Genomic DNA, 20,655 nt, shown 5'->3' with positions numbered 1-20,655 from the left:
AGTGACAGAACAGGACGTATACTTGGCTTATGTGGGACTGCCAGTGTGCAAAGGAGATATGGATATTTCCAGCAAGCCCACATCAGAGAGAGGGACAGACATGAGGAAGAGCGCAATGCAGATTTTAGCTTTTTCTTTTTGTTTAGTCACAAGTAACATGCAAGGGTTTGACTTGGAATAGATTGTAGCTGAAGGTTCATCATTAGTGACTGCACCATATGTTTGTCTGAGTATGATTCAAGTAATATAAATATGTAATAAATAGTAATATAAAATGTTAAAGCTACTAAATCGTACCCCAAAGCAGAATTGAAGTCATCCAACATTTTTGCTAAAACCACTGAGCTGAAAGAAGTTTAAGTGATGAGGAGAAGAAGGAGGCTGAAGAACTGTGATGTAAACAGATCAGAGTGGAAAGAAGCATTAAAATGGAAAAGCACCAGCAAAAGAATAGAGGAAGGAGTGGTGAGAGAGGCCTGTTATTCACTGTAATGCTGAGTGATGTTTCACTGCTTAGCTGAGATTTTTGAACAGGCCCTTTAGGAAAATATTACATAGGATACATGTGATATGTTTCTGTTGCTATGGCTTATGAAAATCCCTCATTATTTACTTCTCTTTATTCTCTGTGAGGTTCTGAGCTCATAGATGGAGAGGGACAGACATGAGGAAGCATAATCTGTGATTATAAAAGGACACAAAGCAGTGCAGAGAACCAACAAACATTACATTTAGTGCATTTATCATATTTAGTAATCGGCACAATGTAAAGTAGTGTCTTAAATAGTGTCTATTTATTTTTATTATTTGGAAAAATAATAAAAATAAAAGAATTCTGACAACAAATTTAATCTGACAATAGAAATACTGACAGAAATATACAGGAACAAATCAAGTGAAGCTCGTTTCTGCCACTGAAAACACATTTTTCAGTCTATAAGTCAAGAAATTGTGTTATTATATTCAGGTTTTAGTTATTTTCTCAGAAGTTTCAAAAATTTGAGATAATAACCTGAAATTCTGATTTATAGATGGCAAAAAAATCCTCTTTCCAGTGGTGAAAACAAAGTTTCATAATAGGAAGATATCAGTACACAATTGTTTTATTCTTCTTGCAATCGTGTTGGTGATGCACAGGGTTCCTAACAAGATAGAGCTTGTTTGGTGCAGTCTGCTGTGGTGCACAGTCCCAGGAAATAAAGAGACTTTTTTTTTTTTTTTTTTAAATCTAAGACCTGTAAGGTTTATTATCCTTCTCAGTGATCGGAGGAATATATGAGTATGCGAGGCCGTGCATACATAAACAACTACTTTGCTCCATACTGGTCTTTTTTTCATAGCAATCATTTGGAGGGGGTTTATTTTATTTGGGAATAAACATGCAGGAAAAATGATGGCTTTGTTCTATTAAAGAGCCCCAGTAAGTCATAACACTGTGAGCCCGGATGCACAAACCAGGACCCTGAAACTAAAGTGGATAATAGTTTTATTACTCTTACTGGGATTTTTCCAGTCATTGTTAATCTGAGGTCTCATAAAGCAGAATAAATGAAACACCTGTGAGGGAGCGCAGGGCCCTTAACAATATTTCCTTGAATTTTAATGTGTAAAAAAACTTGGATGGTCGTTATTATGTACCTTGTGGCCATCCAGCTGCAAAGAATACTATATGTTCTACCTATGAGTGCATTCATCATTATTGCTTTTTAATTGTCCTGTAATAGTACTGTCACTTCAGCTGTGTAGATTTAAAACAGGGTACTCAAATAAAAATATTCGTGTTTCACTTCAGTGTGCGTTTCGGTTCTTGGTGTGGTTTAGGTAGAGGGCAAGAGACAGACAATAAGAAGGAAAAAAGCGTTTGTACAGATTTTTACAGGCAGCATGAAATCTGCAAAAATCAAACTAATATACATCTCAACAAGTCCTGCAGCACCAGTGGAAAGACGTAAAACAAAAATTGCCACACATCAGCTGTGTGTCTCTAAGCTGAGTCAGAGTGGTGGGTGCAGCAGTCTAAGCAGGGACCTCTGTCTCCCCAGTGACTAGCAGCTCTTCTAGGAAGACAGTGAGGAGTTCCAAAACCATCTGAGAGACATAATCTCTTTAGTGTGTCCCAGTCTAGCCCAGGGTCTCCTCCCGGTTGGGCCTGAAACACATGATCCAGGAGGTAGATGCTCGAATCAACTTGAAAAAAATAATTTGTAAAGTATCTGCGAGTCCTCCTGAAGGCCTGTGTCCCCATACTGGGATGTTACATTTTGGTTTCTTTGCACCTTATGCTTCATTTTACTCAATAAAGTTGTTCTTGAACTTGTTAAGCAATTGTGTTGTACTGTAGAAACAGCCAATGACCCATATGAGCGCATAGTTTAAAAAAAAGAAAAAACAATGTTCTCTTTAAAAACAATGGTTAGTCCAACTAATCCCAAATAACTAAAATTAAAAATGCATCCCAAACCAAAAGCTTTTTTTTTATTTATTTTTTTTAGTTTAACCAATCAGGATAGGATTGATATGTTTATTGATTAGCATTCAAATATCTCAGTGAAGACAGAACAAAGATTTACCACAAAGCAAGAAAGCATGAGACAAGGCTAATCAAAAGGTATTGGCTGAAGCATTTGCTTATTACGCCAACCCTTTTAACAAAAGATCTTTTAGCATGCAGCTCCTGTACACAGGGCTCGAAGCAAATAATAAAATTCAATTCAATTCAATTTCATTTATATAGCGCCAAATCACAACAAATGTCGCCTCAAGGCGCTTCATAGATACAGAGAGAAAAGCCCAACAATCATATGACCTCCTATGAGCAAGCACTTTGGCGACAGTGGGAAGGAAAAACTCCCTTTTAACAGGAAGAAACCTCCGGCAGAACCCGGCTCAGGGAGGGGCGGCCATCTGCTGCGACCGGTTGGGGTGAGAGAAGGCAAACAAAGCAAAAACAAAACAAACAAACAAACAAACAAGAAAAAACACCACCACCTTAGTAAGTAACTACATCAAAGCAAAAGAATCAAGAGGTTTTCTGTTTTTTGTTTTTGTTTTTTTTTTTGCTCTTTTCATTCTTGATATATATATTTTTCTAATACTCTATTTTTAAACATATTTTTAAAAGCTTGACTCTGGAGGTTAAAGAATGCAATGTATGATGTAAAACATACATTTAATTCAAATACTTATCAAGTCCAACTAATCCCAAATAACTCAGGGGAATTAAAAATGCATCGCAAACCAAAAGCTTGACTCTCTGGAGGTTAAAGAATGCAATGTATGATGTAAAACAGGAGATAAAGAGGATAAAGATGGAATAAGTCACGTAAAAACGAAATGCCAGGCTGTATGGGTTCTGCACAGACAGAACTACAGGAAAATATTTTACAGCAGCCTCTAATATTAACATAATTTGCTCATAACATAAAGATAAATATATATGAGATTTTAAAAAAGCTCCATAGCAAATGCTTTTAAACTCAAAACCTGTGTGAGTGTGTGTATAATATAAACACTCTCAGGGCTCTCATCTGCTTGTCTCATTCCTCTCGCCGAGTGGGACTGATGAGTGTGAGGGAATCAGAGCGGATATAACTCTCGTTTCCTTGTTGTCAGCAGTTAACAGCTCGATCTGCAGCCCAGTTTTTCACTCTGTGCTCTGCTGTGGAAGTTACGTGTGTGTGTGCATGCCCACATGTATGTGACAGTTAAGATTTGCTGCACTTTTTGAGAGTGTGTGCAGTGGCAGCGATGGTGTACATGGAGGGGTGTGCTTTAAAGATAGTGAGTTTAATTAAAGATGAAAGAGCTGATGATTAATTGATGAAAGGTAGACTGTTCCATTGCGCTGAAGTACGGGGGGGGGGGGGGGGGGGGTGGGGTTGACCCTCTTCTCATATAGAAAGCAACTGAAAATTGCCAGTATGTAAATACCAGTGATGTGTTATCACATCTTTTGGAGCCTTCTTCCTCATGTTATTCCAGTTTTGGTGAACTATTCCACACATAATCTATAGAAAATATCTGGAAGATCACTTTTGTGGTGGAGACTATGTTCCAGTTAACTAACATCACCAATCATTTCTTATATTTTGCTGCATTATACCAGGTTTTTGCTATATCTGTTTCAGAAAGAACGAGGCAATCATCCTACTGCTGTTTTGTTGTTTGTATTCTGGCTCGTCTTCCTCTGCTGACTTCATCTCAAAGACTAGTGCCTCTGAGGCTCTCCTCTATAAAAAATGGAGTAGCACAAGGTCTTTTTACATCACACTTTCTGGTACCAGGAGATTAGAAAGTGAAGGTGGAGTGCTCTGGAGAAAACACTCTTGCTCTGGGCATCTGTCCTGCAGTTGTACTTGCCACGAGACACTAGGAGTGAGAACAGACTACATCAACGTCTTACTGCGGCAGCTGTGGCACAGTGGAAACAATCCCCCTGATAGCTGACGTGTAACAAAACAGTATTTATGCGCTGGTGGGACTTCTTTTGATGCGAGTGAATAACTGGGACAAGAGCTGTCATGTTATGTTTATTCATTCTTTCGGTAATATCTTTAGTAAACAGTACAAGCCTCATCAAATAAAACAAGCTCATAATAATAAATGGTGAATGAGTTTGATATAAATAAACAAATTCAACAGAAGCATTCAACTTGAATTCAACAGGAGGGGAACATATGTCGACAGAAATTAATTTAAAAATAGAAACGCATATCAAAAACGGGACATCAAATGAATAAATACTTTAGTCATTGCTAGCTGTCTCACTATTGAACTGCATGTTTAAAAAAGAAGAAGAAGAAACTCTGATGGTACAAAGACTAAACAGCAGGGCTGCAGTACACTGTGCTTTCAGGGGCGTTTTTGTCTTCACTCTAAGTGGTGTAGCGAGGCCGGGGGTCATACATGCAGCAGGTTACATCAGGAGGTAGGAAGGAGGAGGCCGTGGGGGAAGGATGGAGTCCAGGCAGAGGAGTCACAGCATGGAGTCCCGGCAGAGGACGATCTCCATCTCAGTGCGGTACAGTTTCCCTCCATCTGATAGAGCCATGATGCTCTTCTTGTAATCCTCCAGTCCGGTTGAGTCCACGTCCTGCCATAAATGACACGGGCACACCGAGTCAGCGGATAAGCATACTCTACACTACAGCAATCTCATCTCTGCTCTATATTTAGCAAGTAGACAAGTAACCTGAACTGATTAATCAATAGGCTGACTATTCATTACCATTTTGTTCTTGTCACAGAGGTCCTTCAGCAGAGCATCGAGCTCCTGCTCATCAATACATCCGTTACCATCCTGGTGGATGAGACAAGAGAGGAGGTCTGAATTATACAGACAAGGAAAAGTTCTCCTAAAAGCAGGGATCAAAGCAGGTGAGGGAACCGGATCAGGTGTAGCGGTGCAGCATAGGGGAAAACACTTCTTAGAAATAAGTCACATAACAACTTGTTTTGTGAGTTTCTTAGTGTGCACGTTGTGAATAATCCCACTGAATTAAACAAGATATACGCAGATGTTTTATGAGCTATTCGGCTGATTTTCCACTATTTGATGCTGTAAAGCAAAAATTTGAATTCAGTGAGTGAATCTAATCATGACCTTAAATATAAACTGATGTCTGCTGCCCTTGATGTACATCCAAACATTGACCATGTAAGCCACAGCCTGCTGTAATCTTCCCCAAAATACTGCACAAAATATACCAAACTGCCTGATATTCTCATGAAACCTTTAAACAACACAAAAAATAGTACACTTCGATTACTTTTGCAAGATTTTTCACAAAAACATAATTAGGACATCCAATGTATTAAATTTCTCTTGTGTTTGAAAACATTCTCTCATCTTCCTCCCCTGTCCTGTGTTGCTCTTCCTTCAGTATCGCACATTTACAACAACTGAGCACTCAGCTAGCAGACAAATCCTGTGACAAACTGCACAAGAAACGTTTCGTGTGTACAAATCTGTACATATTTGTCATATTTGTTCAGTTTAAAAATGACCTTAAAATAGTTACTCTGATTATACTGCGACCAAAACTGTATTTGCAGCTGCAGTATTAACGGTTCACCAAGAAACCATTAATAAAAGAAAAATTGTCTTTCTTGAAGGTGTGGGACGCCATGATTTTCTTATCAACGAGCTACTTCTGCCATGCCCTCAGTCAACACATCAAGAGTGAAAAATCAATTCAATTTTTTTCATTCATGATCAGATACTATTATGGTCCAGGCTAAAGGGTTTTGTTTTCCTTCTCCTGTCATCGATTGTGCTTTCTTTAGTTTCTTTTTCTGTGCAGGCGGTGAAGTAAGCTGACGTTTTCCTCAGTCTGCCTTCGGGCATGGCCTCCACTGGGAGCCATCTACACCTGTGTTCAATCACATTATCCTGAATACTTAGTGGCTAGAAGGACAGCAGAACTCCGTCAAATTGTTCGTCTCCCTCATTTGTATGAGGCACTTTGACTGCATGTCTTCCTCTTTTTCCTGGGTCCTGGCTCTGCTGTGCTTACCTGTTATCCAGACTTACCGGTATTGCCAAGGAGTTGCAACCGTCTCCGTCCATGTACACCTGCCAGTACACCCTTCATCAACACTCACAGCGATTCTTTGAGGCTAAGATTAAGACACTAAGACCTCACCTCTTTGTTAATTAGGACAGATGCTTTTTACATTACACTATTAATTCGTTTTTTAAGTAATTCATTCTGTACTAAAGCAGAACAAAAGACTGAAATTCCCATGATGATAGCAGAACTAAAACTATCCACTTTCTACCGCTGATCTGGGCCCGGGTCACAGGAGCAGCAGCCTAAGCAGGGATGCCCAGACCCTTTTATCGCTGGTCACAGCCTCCAGCTCTTCCAGGGCAACACAGATACGCTCCTGAGCCAGCTGAGAGGCATAATCTCCCCAGCGTGTCCATGTCTGACCCAGTGTGTTTGTTTAGAAAGTATTTCACAGATACTTTGTATGATAATCAAATCAAAATGATTTTATTAATCCCTGCAGTGAAATGTGGATCAGTCACTAGTGTTTCTATCCCCAAATCCATGACATTATATAGACTGCTAAGACATTTCCCGTGATGATGATCCAGAATTATTTGATCCTCAGTTTTCCACCAATCCCCATGAGGGTGACATTTATAGTAGAGAGCAAAACAAAATCATCAAGCACTTGACAATGTAAGATATTCAGAGTTATCCGTAAGGGTGTTAGCATTCTGATCTGAGCAACTACCTCCAGTACAGCTTTACAAAGCTGCTAGCACAGCTGCACACATCTGTTTAGGTACCACACACCATGGATAATACACAGGAAGGGAATATAAACTATGACAGAAAAAGCTGAGGAAGATGCTGTTTTCACCTGATCGTAGAAAGTGAAGATGGAGTCAAACTCCTTAACCGTGAGTCTGATACCCTGTGTGTAAGAGAAAAACAGAGAGGAGCAAAATTTGTTAGAAACTGATGGGTATTTCTAGAGAGCGGTAAAAGCCCCACCAGATCCAGAACCGATATTAATCCATGCAGATTATGATAACTGGGACTAGATTTCAGTTAATCCTCAGCAGACAGACTAATCCTCTGTCCGAAAGAAATTGCGGATCTGCCCTCACAAGTCAGCTGTACATATCATGACATGGTACACATGGGATGTATATGTGAAATGGAAGGTGAAACCTTTCTTTTTTAAAATAATAATCTTCTACAGTGCTGTTTACAAGTATTTCACCTCTTCCTGATGTCTTATTTTTGCATATTTGTCACACTTACATGATCCAGATCATCAAAAAAATAAACATTAGACAAAAATAACCTGAGTAAATACTAAAGGGAAAAATCTATCCAATCCGCTGTGTGAGAAAGTGTTCCCCCGCTTGTTAAATAATGAGTTAACTGTGATTAACCACATTTTTTGGAAAGCTGGGTTCAGTTTCTCTCACCACACCTGAGCCAGACCTGTATAGTCAAAACGTGACTTAAATAGAACCTGAAGCAGGCTAGAAGAGCCCAAGAAGAGCTGAGAAACAAAGCCTGGAAAGGGTTATAAAGCCATTTCTAAGGCTTTGAGACTCTACTGAACCACAATGAGGGCCATTATCAACAAATGGAGAAAACCTGGAACAGTGGTGCATGTTCCCAGGAGTGACTAGGAGTTAAAGGTTCACACAGATACCTGCTGATAAGTGCTACGTAACAGACTTCTTCAGCTTTTCAAGCAGGTCAGAGTCTCGGCTTTAACTGGGTCACTGTAACACGTTGATTTTTTTCCTTTTTCAGCCCTTCTGTTGTAGATTTGCTGCTGTGTTTGGGATCATTGTCCTCTTGCATAACTCACTTTGGGCCAAGCTTTAGCTGTCAGACAGATGGCTTCACATCCGACTCTAGATCACTTTGGTATATAGATGCGTTCATAGTCTACTCATTGACTCCAAGGTGCCTAGGTCCTGTGGCAGCAAAACAAACCAAAATCATCAATCCTCAACCACCACTGCACTGACAGGTGGTATGAGGTGTTTGTGCTGACATGCAAGTGTCCAAAAGACATTGTTCTGGAAGTCTAGTGGTTCGTTCAGATCTAATGTTGAAGACATAAAATGTGCTGCCATTTTTTTTATTTTTTTTAGAGAGAGAAGCTTTTTGCTGGAAACCCTGCCATACAGGCCACACTTGTTCTTTTTTCTCATTTTACTGTCACAAACTTTAACACTTAGCGTGCTAACTGAAGTCTGTAGAGTCTGGGATGTGGGTCTTGGGTTTTTATGTGAGTTTGTGGAGATGTATTAACACACATCTGAGTGCTACAGATGTGCTACAGACCAGTGAACTGCCAAAACCTCTGTTTTTTTGTATAGCGTTGCTGATACTTCCTGATGATCAATTAATCAAGCAGATTTGATTAGCAGCACCTAGCTGCTACTAAGCCTCTTCCTGTGAAACCTTTCTTTCTTACATGACTGTACCTGACCAATGTTGTTGTCCTGCCAGATAGGTCTTATCTGCCTGGCTGGACTGCCTCAGTGGTTTACAAAATCCCAGCTCAATCAGGCATTCACAGAGAAAGATGTTGAACCTAGAAATCCCATCTCAATACACCAAGAAACATGGAGCCCATCTGGCCGCAGGAGGGGAACTTAGACTATCATATATTTAGCTATCATATATAATTTTGTTCTGAATCCCTGAAGAGCTCTTCAGTTTCTGACTTTTTCACATCAAAAGGAACTGACGGGATCTGAAGGAACAAGCTTTTGTCGCTTATAAGCATAATCTTACCTGGAACTTCAGCAGGAAATTTTCCTGGACCGGCAAGAGCCTGTGGTGAAACACAGACATGTGAACAGTGTCCTTAAAGAAAATCTTCCTAGCATACAAATAACACAAAGATGACACTCACCTGGCCATCTCAGAGAGGCCCAGCTTCCCATCGCCATTAAGATCAAACATATTTAGCTACACAGAAAGAAAATTAACAGGGAATTTACTGAAGTAATGTATCACATATTAACTACTCAAGGGAGCTTAAATGCGGCAGTTAGGTGTTTAGCCCACAGCAATACAGGGTTATTCTGTGCTAATGGGCTGCAATGTTTGCAATCTTTGCCTCGTGGCACTCACAATCGTCTGCGTGTATTCATTAAGCTTCTTGTCTTCATAGTTTCTGTTCGCCTTCTTCAGCAGGTCTGACAGGAAACCCTGAAGTGAGAACAAAATAACCACCTCAGCCACTGATTAGATGAGCAAGCTGAGTGTTTGTTTTCAAGTTGACGTTTTGTTTTTCACATGGCAGAATTTTCAATGGAGCGTGTCATGTCCATGTGCAGTTTCAGAGTAGTTCAATCAGTAGCACCGATTCTTCCAACAGCGTAACACACAGAAATGAATCATCTCAACCAAGGACAGATTAGTTTAGTGTATTCGCTGCACAGCCAGTCACACTCCACATATTATCTACTTACTGCTTCCTTTTGTTTGGTTGTGAAAGGAAAATGACATGTATAACATTTTCTAAATATGTCTTAAATACTGGCGTGTCTATGTAAATTGCCCCTACGTTTGATATTAATTAGTTATTATCACATGTAGGGGCAATTCTGCAGCCACAGTGATCAATTTGAATTTACTGCACAGATCACTGCCCCATGCAGCAATCTGCTGTATAGTAGCACACTGAAGTCATCTTTTGCTGTTTCATTTATAATTAGAAGTGTTGTGTAGGCCTGAATCATGAGGAAAAGACTTAAAGTTTGAATTAATGCTTTTATGTGGATGCAGCAAAGCGTGTCTGCATGCAGAGATGGAGCCACTCAATCTGTTTAGGATTACATACATGGATAGTCCATGAAGAAGACTACATATGAGGGTCACACAATGGGTCACATTTACCTAGAGTCTGAAGAAAACGGTTTGTAGAGAAGATTTCTAAAATGCATGAACAAAACCAACAAAACTGTCCATCTGCATAATGATACTACATTTATTTTTGCTTTATTTGTGATTTACCTTCAGCTCATTCGATTCAATGTATCCACTGCGGTCAGTGTCATACTTCCGCCAGGCCTGTCGGACAAGAGTAATGTTTTCAGAAAACACCATATCATCTTTAACCACTTTGACAGTAAAATAATAAAACTAAATCCTTACACACTCATAAAAACTCAAGTAAAAACAAACACTGTGTAAATGTTGACTCTGTCAAAGACCTCATCAAAGATGGATACCTAAAAGTCCTCCAGCGCTCTCTGCGTTTCCCCTGCACAAAGCTGTGCTCCATTCATAATGTATGGCTATCTGAGAATAGCTTTAACACACAGAACAGCCTGAACATCACACCACTAAAAACCTTATAAAGTAGCGCACATTAAGTGTGTGTTTGTACAGTTTGTTTACAATTTAAGCTCACCAGATGTTTTCTCTCAAACAGGAAATCTCTGCTTTATTATGTACAAGGTGTTAAAATATCTTTGGAAGAACTCCTTCAATGTAATTAATCCATTATAGGTGATATAAAGATGCTTCTCAGGCTCAGAGTCATCAAATAACTATTTACTGTATTTGCTTTTTGCTTCTAATTTTAGGTTATTTCAACTATTCATCAAAATGGCCAAAGAGAATTTATGCACATCAGTGATGTCATTCTGCTGCCAGGCGTGAGTGTGACCTAGATCTCAAACACAGCAGTTTTCAGGACAATATCGAATATTTTATGAGTATCCAGGGTTCTAATTAACAATTCACACCTTAAGTGGATTGTCTCTGTATGAAACAGGTGTCCTAACTTGGGAGGAAAATTAAAGGAAATGTGAGTCAGCTGAACGGGCGTCCCACAGGACGGGCTGTAATGGCACACGGACTAGAGGCGATTGTGAGCAAATTTCACAGCTCACTAAGATTTATTAGTCACTGAGCAACTTTCCCTCCAAAATATGGGACTTCAAAAGAAGCACAGAAGGAAGGAGGCTAATTCTTTACATTCAACTGAATGGCTTTGGATAAGAATATGAGCTTGGCTGACCAAATGTGTAGGGTTATGTAAGAGTGCTCGCTGCAGATCAACAGTTAAAGCCCGGGACACAGATGTGCATATATGCCAACTTACTGCCATGAATTCAGAACTGGATCCAACAAACTCTCTGAAACAAATCAGGAAGTTTTCTTCTGTGGGCAGAATCTGAGCCAACTGCAGAGTGATACATGAAGAAATGGGACGATTATTAACCAACGTCACATATGTTATGTTATTGGTTTGTAGTTAGAGAGTGTGAAGCATTTGAAATGTAGGCTTCATATAAACAATTGCCGTTCACACTGGAGACAAACAGGGAACAGAAGAGGATGAATGAGGCTGGATAAAAAGTTTCTAAGAAAATTAATTGTTCTCACCTCTGACATCTCAATTCTCCCATCAGAATTTTTGTCAAAGCTGGTCATGAACTCTTTCATCTTTTCTTTGAATGTGGCGTGTGAGGGATCCTGCAAACACATCGAATTACACTTATCAAGATATATGAAATATATGAAAGGTTACTCTTATAGAGTAAGGTTTAGTAATGGGCATAACTCTTGAAAACAGAACAAAACACCACAATCTGAAAATAGACAGCTCTCTTCCTTCAGCTCTCAACCTCTTTATTCTAAGCCCCGCACATCATGGGCTAAAAATAAATACATGATTTTGGGGCTTTCAGTGGAATACTTTTAGGTTTACACGCTCTGCCTTTGCAGAGGGGTAGAAGACGCATAAAAAGTGGCTTTTCGCGGCCATATTACTCTTGATCTGCACAAAATGATCCCTATGAGTGCCACCCACTCCAATCTGAGACATTATCAGATGATGATGATAATGATGAATAAAATGGTGGTAAAAAAAATATAATGCAACATTTTTATAAATAAGCCATTAGATAAATGCTGGAGAGAATCATTTATCTTGGGATTTAGTGCATAAAGTGCTAAGACAAAGATTTTAATTCAATTATAATTGAATGCACTCTTAATGGTGGTGTTTATTTCTGAGGTGGCAGCAGCACATTAGAGCTCTGAAACCTTAACCTGGATACGTTTAAACTTTAAAATGTTACCGTACCACAGTCTTGTACTGAAGGAAACGTGAGAATCACTTTAGTTTGTTTAGTTTTTAGTATCAATGTGAAATTAATTTTAGTGACTGAACGGGTATTCTTGTTGTGTATTTTGTGTTTGAATAGCTCAAATTCTAACAGAGTAAAATACACTTTGTAGCACATTAGCATCAAGCATAACAACATTTATACATTTTCTGTATCACCAAATTAATACATGCACGTTCTCGTGATAAAGTGACGCAGATTTTGCACATATAAAGGCTACAGGAGATCATCTGATTACAGGGGTTTTCTCTGTATTATTGTAGTGTTTTTAGCTTGCAATATAAAGCACCTTGTGATTTTTTTTTATTGTGCAATTTACTTCTAATATTTTTTTATTTTATTTTTCTTCTTTTAACCAAGATTTATATTTTACAATCAAGGTTTATGTTTTTTACTGTATATTTTATTTTATAGTTCATATTTATTTTTAATTTAGTGACTGTTATATATAATATAACAGCCTGTACAGCACTCTGGTCAACTGATATGATAAAGGGATAAATTTTGACTTCACTTCACTTGAAGCTGAGTGAAGTGAAGTTGTCCATTTATATTAACTGATTAGGGCAACACGGTTGTGCAGTGGTCAGCGCTGTTGCCTCACAACAAGAAGCTTCGGGTTTCCTGGGTTGTCTGTCTCTTGATGATAGACTGGCGACCTTTCCAAGGTGTACTTTGCCTCTTGCCCTATGACAGCTGGGACAAATTTTTCAACACCCCCACAACCCTGAATTGGACAAGTGGAAGAAAATAAACTGATGGATGTACAAAGAGTAAACACACTCACCATCCCTGCTCCTCGTCTTGCATTCTCCAGCTCGCTGAAGAAGTTTTCTAACTCCTTCCCTTCGATGTAACCATTTCCTGCGGCGCATCAGAGGAACAAAATTAGTTTGACACAAATGATGTTATGAGGCTTTTAAGTCGCCTCAAGTTTTGTTGACTGTTCAAAAGTTTAATTAAAGACTCAGATGTGGATGAGTGATTAAAGGTCACCAGGGGTTCTTTAAATTTGGCAACAGCCGCCAAACATTGAGCTCTACTTCAGTCTCAAGTCCTCTTACCCCAGTAAGCAGTTTACAGGAGTGTATATGGAGCCTGTACATGCCCACAGCTTCACCAAAATCACTCTCTAAATATATTTGGCTGGTCCATCCATCAAATCAGCACAAAAATCTGAATAAAACTCTGAATGAACACTGGACAAGATATGAGTGAATCCTGGAGGACGGCCACACTGGGAAATAAGATGACCAGCTGCTATATCATCTCTACAGAAGTAAAACTCACTCTGATGAACTGGAAAGGTATGTTACACAAAAACAAAGTCATGCTAAGCTGATATTTAGCTGTGTGGCGATTCAGTGTCATGCTGAAATAAATAAAAAAAACAGTCAAGCGCTGCCAGAGTGTAAGCAGCATAATGAGCGCTTCGTTTTCTTGCCTAAGAGGGTGAAAGTGTTCAGTCAGATTGATGCTTATTGGGGCATCCTGTCCCTCTGTCTGGGTTTGTGCTTCTTATGATGATCACATGACCCGAGATAATTTAACACAATAATTTACTTCACTGGTTTGCCAGTAACACGGTAACATAAATTACACTCCCCAGTCTCTTTTTAATCATAAGAATGAGTCCCATCTGTGTACTATACCAAGGGGGGAGGGGTTGCTTTTTATGTTGCAAAAATAGACATCGATGTAAAGGTTATTTCAAATAAAACAGAGTAAAATGCAGAGATGCACTATGCTCCTATCTTCATCTCTTAATCTCTTATCCTCTCATCTCCCTTCCTTTTTGATCGTTTTCTCGCTCCCTTCGTCCTTTCCTCCCTTCCTCTCATCTCGGTGCCCAGCATTATTTGGACACTTTATTTGATAGGTGCTCCATGTCACCATCTGGGCTACGGGTGAGCCGATGTTTCGACATAAACATCTCAGTTTTTCAGAGAAAGATTACAAAGCTTTGGGTGCAAAAAAACCAAAAGATACAACATGCAAAAACTACACAGCCTCAGTTCAGCAGATAGTGATGTTCAGCTGAGAGTTCCTATTTTTTACTATTTCTAAGAGGCTGGGATTTAAATGGTAAAATGGCTGGATGACCATAATCTCTATCAAAGTGCAAATTAATGATAGAGAGCTTTTAAATTGCAGAATTTAAGCTATAAAAATCATCTGGTCATCAAGATGTCAGGAGAAAGGGTCAACAGTCTGACCATTAATTTTTGCATCACACTATTACTTGTATAGATAAATAACTGAACGAGTGGACGAACAAGCAAAGATAAAATTCGCGGAAATTCATCGTGTCCAAAAAACAAAAAATATCTTTGGTATTAAAATAAAATTTATTAAAATAAGGAGGAATCCTTATTTTATACCATTTTATTAAATGATATGGCACAGAGTTGTCTCATAGTGAAAAGAGTGGATTTGAGCGTTTGTATGTGGATGTTGTGCGTTCTCTATGTGCGTGAGTGGGTGCTTGTTTCCTCCCACTATCTTTCAGAACTGGTTAATTTAAATTGATCGTGGCAGTTTTTCTCTCTGTGCTGGCCTTGTGGTGGAGTGGTGCTCAAACCAGGGTGTCCACTGCCTTTAACCTTTTGCCAGATGTGATAGCCTCCCAGCAAAGAAAGTGAATGGGTGGATGCTAAGGAGGTTGGAAAAGAGCGCATAATCTGTGGTGATATTTCTATCATATGTCCGCACCCCGGGCCTACATAAGCAACCCCTCTCAGCTCATCGGCGCCTGCTGCCAGAGTTTATGTTGCAGTCCGAATCTCAGCTGTCACATGGAGCGCACCACTGCACACTGAGCAGATGCAGTCGTTTCTCTCCCCAAACAAAAACACAGCTCAACTGCTGATTGCTCAGTGACACCTCGGAAACAATTCAGCTGATGCACGATGACTAAAAATGACAAAAGAGGGTCATGTGGGAAACAGATTTCTCAGAGAGGGCGCCTGAGTGTTTCACCCCTAGGTGTGAACACAAACCCACATGAGGCACTACATGCTGCAGTATCAGCTGTATGAGTTGTTTTTGTTTGTATGACAAAGAGGAAAATTTGATTCATTCTTTGTGTTTAATTCACTGCAAAGCAAAGTCTTTTGTCGGATACACTTTATATCAAAGATGAATAAAGTCACCGGGTCTGAAAAGTGAAACCCGGCTATTGTTTTTTTAATGACCAACAGGGGGCAGCTCCTCTGGTTTAAAAAATGAGTTCAATTTAATAAAAATCTATAAGAAAATAATCATACTTGACAGTTATTTATGAACTTAATAAACATTTTCCCCATGAGTTTGTGGTACCAATCATGAGTTTAAAATCTTCTTTAATACAAAGCAATGTTCATTTTGCATTAATATGGTCCCATTTAGAGTAGAATTTATAATACAGCAGGATATACTTTAGGATGTGACTACCTCATGACTGAGCATCCAGTGCAATGTCCTCAGTTTATCACTTCTCACCTATGACATATGCTTTCAGAAGATCTAACTGGGTAACCTGAGGTCTCCAAACAGGAATCTACAAACCGGTGGTTAGTGTCACTGTGACTGCATCCGTCTGGTAACTATACAATCCTTGCTGCACTACAGAAAGGAATTTGTTGATGCCCTTTTAGTCAACAAAAGCGCACTGCCTACATATCACCCAAAACAGACTGTCAAGGTTGTGATTAACTCATTTCTCTCACCTTTGCAATTTAGTCCATCTTGGAGTGGGGAATTAATTACTCCTCACCCTTACTGAGCTGCTCCTAACCCTCTCCTTCTACAGGCACAGTTAAGCCACAAAAATAACTTAGATTAAGAACAAATTGGGGTTAAAATGAACTAAAGTGTTGAAAGGGAGCAGAATTTACAGTGAGGCTTATTGTGAAAGCTCTGTGGGCCGCTGCAGTACTGTCAGGCTGTGCTGTTTGATGAAAACAAACTGCAAATTTATCGGACAAATAAAGGTCATGACTTTTTCTCAATGGCTTCAGAGGGTAATCTTTCAACTGAAGTTGCAAAATGAAAATATGTATAGCTGGATCGGCTCATCGTGAAACAAGGTGGGGCGATGAAAGCACTCTTCTGCAGTTCAGCTGCCCCACAGTTAAACAAATATCTATTTGTATATCAGATATAATATCACTAATTGCAAATATGCATCAACTAAACTTAGACTAAACTTGGGAATTGTATTTACTTTTATTCCTTGAAACTGATATAACAGCTTTTGTAGTTTTGATCCATTTATAGACTAAAATAAGATTTGTTTTCATTTCAAATCTTAGAAATTAAAATAAAAAAACGGAAAATTTCATTCCACCTTGAGCACTTAATGTTACTTTAAAGATATTTTATAATGAAGTCTACCTCAAAATTAATTACACTGATCATTGCTTTCTTCTGTGATGCAAGTTACGCTATATTCATATTCATTTTAGTGCAAACTGTCCAGTTTCGGAGATGCTGGCTATAGAGATGTCTGCCTTCTCCTGCCTTGTAATTTTCAAAGTTTGAAAATTCATTTCAAAATCTGGTCTTTTTCTTGAAATCATGACCAGATACTCAAAAAAATCCATCATGCTTGCGCTGAGAATTTTCTTTCTACTATCCACATCCCCAAAACAAAACAAAGAAAGCGTATAGCTGCAGTTCTCTAAAGATCAGGACTGTTCCTGTAGAAACATCTATCACAGAAATACATTCAAGTAATTGTTTTCTGTATGGCTTTATCATTGTGGCCCACTTTACAATGTTGCTTCACTGTATTGACGGTTGTGAGCAGTTACAGTTCTTCTAAGATACCTCCAGGGGACGTCAATCAGGTTGAAGTCTTGACTTTGGACCATCGCAGCACGTTGATTCTTTTCTTTTTCAGCCATTCTCTTGCAGATTTGTTGCTGTGCTTGGGATCATAGTTCTGTTCCATGACCCAATTTTGGCCAAGCTTTAGCTGCTGGACAGATGGCCTCACATTTGATTCCAGAATACTTTGGTATACAGAGCAGTTCATGGTTAACTCAACGATTTTAAGGTGCTCAGATCCTGTGGCTGCAAAAACAAGCCCAAATCACCACCCCTCCACCATGATGCTTAACGGCTGACGTAGGAGCCATTTTTTATGTTGGTACCTTATGTATGCCGCTAGGGGTCACCTTTTGTGTTTTACGACATGGTGTTTATGGAAATGTATTTAAGGTAGACACACGTAATTAGCGGCAGGTGTGTTGTTGTTCGGAAGGAGCAAACAGTTTGTGACCGCTGTGCTGTCATGATATGGTGTTGGATAAAGAGAACTGTTGACATCAAATACAACAGAGGGAAGTGGAATAAAGATTCGAAATGAACAAGATAAGTACGGCTGGAGTTATTGGACTGTAACAAGTTTAACAAGTTCATTCATATCAGTGGCAACGCGTCACCCCCGCCAACGAACACCTCAGTAGCTTCAGCTGGCCTGAGGTGTTCTTGCTGATATGCTGTGTTTGGTTTTCTCCAAACACAGTGCTGTGCATTATGGCCAAACAATGCACAGCATTGGTTGGGTTGCTTAGTAGAAAATAGGCCTGAAACCTCTCTCAACAGTTCACAGTAGGTTTTTATTTGCTTGTTTTGGTGCTTGAAATGCCACACAGAAAGTTCCACTTGTTCTCCAATGCGACAGCTCACACTAAAACAATATAGATGGATAAATACAGACCAGAGTAAAAATACCTATATCTTATTAAATGAAATTAACACTTGCATTAATGAATATAAGTGGCTGTTTGCCAGTGAGCATGCATTCTGGCACATTTACATGGCCATCTTTTAACATCGACCCTAACCGGAACCTGTTTATATCCTTAACCCTAACAGCAAGTGGAGGGCTGTGGTAGACAGGATCATCCAACATGTCCTCAATCCAGTGGTCTAAAACTCAAACTGATCCTCATAACGATAGCTGTACAAGTACACACACACACACACACACACACACACCATCCACTCTCCACTTCACTGTAAGCTCCACCCAACAAAATCCAGAGAGAAAAAAACACTCCTTCACTCTTGCATCCTCTCATCTCTTACCTTTTCACGCTCCCTCCATCCCCCACGCTGCTACCCCTTTCCCCCTTCCTCCTCTGCATCCACATCGCTCTCTCCCCTATATCCCCTTCACTCTCTCTTTTCTATCTTTCAGCCCTTCGTCTCACTGTTTCTGATCTGTTTTTTCCCTTCGCCCTCTTTTTCAGCATCCTCTTCGTAACACAACTTTACAATCCACTGCAGACCCCCTGACACATTTCTATAGTAAACAAAGTCACAACGTAAATGATCTACAGTGATTTAATCTGATGGATTTTACTAAGTAAAATAGAAAAACTGTTTACTCATATCACAAATGTATCCTATATATAGTAACCTATTAGTTAATTTTCTTACTGCAGTTTGTGGCATTACTGCACTGATTCTGCAGATTTTTATTACATTTTATAGTCGCTGAATTATGTTTTTTTTTAACGCACAAAAGGGTTTCAACTCTAGCTGGACACAAAATTCTTTTATATGCACTAATTTCAACCCCACCTTCTACATAATTACTGTTTAGTAATAAACACAAATTGATCCGATGGCTAGTTCCACAGTCATTAGACAGGCGGACACTTGAGCGCACTGACCGTCTACGTCAAAATGCTTCCAGATGTCGATGAACTGCGCTGCGGTCAGCTCAGCCAGGTGCAGTTGGGGCGGCTGCTGCGGTTGAGTTGCCATCTTTGCTGTTTCTCCCAGCTTTAAGTCGTCCACAGTAGTTGGAGGTAAACTTTTCCCGGTGTAGAGTTCCTCGGGTCTGTGGGATGTGCCTCCTCAGCCGGGGCTTTTAAACCACCCGCGATGCCCGCGCTTCTGCTGTCCGCCACACGGGGGCGTCTCGACCGCGAAGAGAGCAACAGCAGAAGACCAATTACAGGAGGAGTGTGAGTGTGTGTGTGTGTGTGTGGGGGGGGGGGGGGGGGGGGGGGTCCTCTGGGCTTTGTATATGAGTCACCATTAACTGCCGTCCAGGTTGCTGGTTTCATGGAAGGATCATTATACATCATCCAATCCTGCTGCTCCCGCAAGGGGAAAATTGCATCAAACAATTTATTCTAAAGCAGGGCGCCCTGCTGGCTCCAGTGGGTCTACTCACATCTATGTCATGCCTGTCTCTGCCAGTCCTGCATCTTCCTGAAATGTGAATGATCAGATAAAGTGTTAAATTAATGTCCAAGCACACCTGAGGAGGAGGAAGAACTCATAAAAATGAAAGGCTGAGGGCCATCCTTTCTCACAAATCCCTACGCCACTGCTTTTTCTTTTGAGATGACCTATCTGTCTTTCCTTCCATCACCTCCTCCCCTCTCAACCTTCCACACCCTTTAGCATCAATCTTCCCGACCTGTGCAGGTGAGAGGGGAACTCAGTCTCCCCAGCCAATCAAACACGTACTTGGCTTCAATCCAAGCAGCAGCAGCAGTAGCTGTTCTTGAATGGCCACTAAATCACCTAAATTCTTTTGTTCATTCTGCAGTGCACTGTTGTCCCCCTTTTCCTCACCTTCCCCTCATTCTGTGGTTCTTATCCCTCTCTGGTTTGGACCCCAAAGAAGGATAGTTGGTGTGCTGGGGGATGGGACTCAGACGATGAGGATGCAGAAGAAGAAGAAGAAGGAGACACTTTATCTCCTCACTGCAGAGCTGTGTGCTGCAGAGAAATGGAAGAAAAAAGAAGGAGAGAGAGCAGGAGAGGGCAGCTTATAAGTCTCTGTGTGTGCGTGTGTGTGCGCGTGTGTAGGATAAAATGCATATGTAAATACTGTGTATGTGTGAAAGACAGAAAAAAGTGGGGGTATTTTTAGGAACTCCCCTCTTAAAGCCTGAAGTGTATGAATAATGATCAGAGAATTTATAGGATTTGTTTGCAGAGCTCGGAGCACTTTCTGATGAAAGTGCCAGAAGTAAAGCAATTCCCTGAATAGTGAAGATGGATAAGTG

At 40.0% G+C, this 20,655-nt stretch overlaps 1 protein-coding gene across 1 annotated transcript; it reads right to left on the bottom strand.

Moving 5' to 3' along the window:
- Nucleotides 1-4,516: 4,516 nt before the first annotated feature.
- On the bottom strand, nucleotides 4,517-19,507 carry LOC146525730 (calretinin-like). The gene is made up of 11 exons (XM_085155539.1): nucleotides 19,303-19,507; nucleotides 13,425-13,501; nucleotides 11,892-11,981; nucleotides 11,608-11,688; nucleotides 10,512-10,568; nucleotides 9,627-9,704; nucleotides 9,406-9,461; nucleotides 9,285-9,324; nucleotides 7,375-7,428; nucleotides 5,228-5,299; nucleotides 4,517-5,092 (listed from the first exon to the last, which is right to left on the bottom strand). Exons 1-11 carry the CDS (start codon nucleotides 19,394-19,396, stop codon nucleotides 4,976-4,978), a joined length of 816 nt encoding a protein of 271 aa, XP_085011665.1. The 5' UTR covers nucleotides 19,397-19,507; the 3' UTR covers nucleotides 4,517-4,975.
- Nucleotides 19,508-20,655: the final 1,148 nt, after the last annotated feature.

This window comes from Neolamprologus multifasciatus, chromosome 1, assembly GCF_963576455.1.
Source record: "Neolamprologus multifasciatus chromosome 1, fNeoMul1.2, whole genome shotgun sequence".
NCBI classification, from domain to species: domain Eukaryota; kingdom Metazoa; phylum Chordata; class Actinopteri; order Cichliformes; family Cichlidae; genus Neolamprologus; species Neolamprologus multifasciatus.
The sequence above is the reverse complement of the archived record's forward strand: the minus strand, read 5'-3'. Positions and strand labels throughout refer to the sequence as shown.

Bases quoted from the DNA above. Each gene is read 5' to 3' on its own strand.
- LOC146525730 (XM_085155539.1), bottom strand. From the start codon at position 19,396: ATGGCAACTCAACCGCAGCAGCCGCCCCAACTGCACCTGGCTGAGCTG. The intron at 11,982-13,424 runs GTGAGTGTGTTT...ATGTGTTTGCAG, and splicing joins CAAGACGAGGAGCAGGGATG to GATCCCTCACACGCCACATT. The intron at 7,429-9,284 runs GTAAGATTATGC...TCTTACACACAG, and splicing joins ATTTCCTGCTGAAGTTCCAG to GGTATCAGACTCACGGTTAA.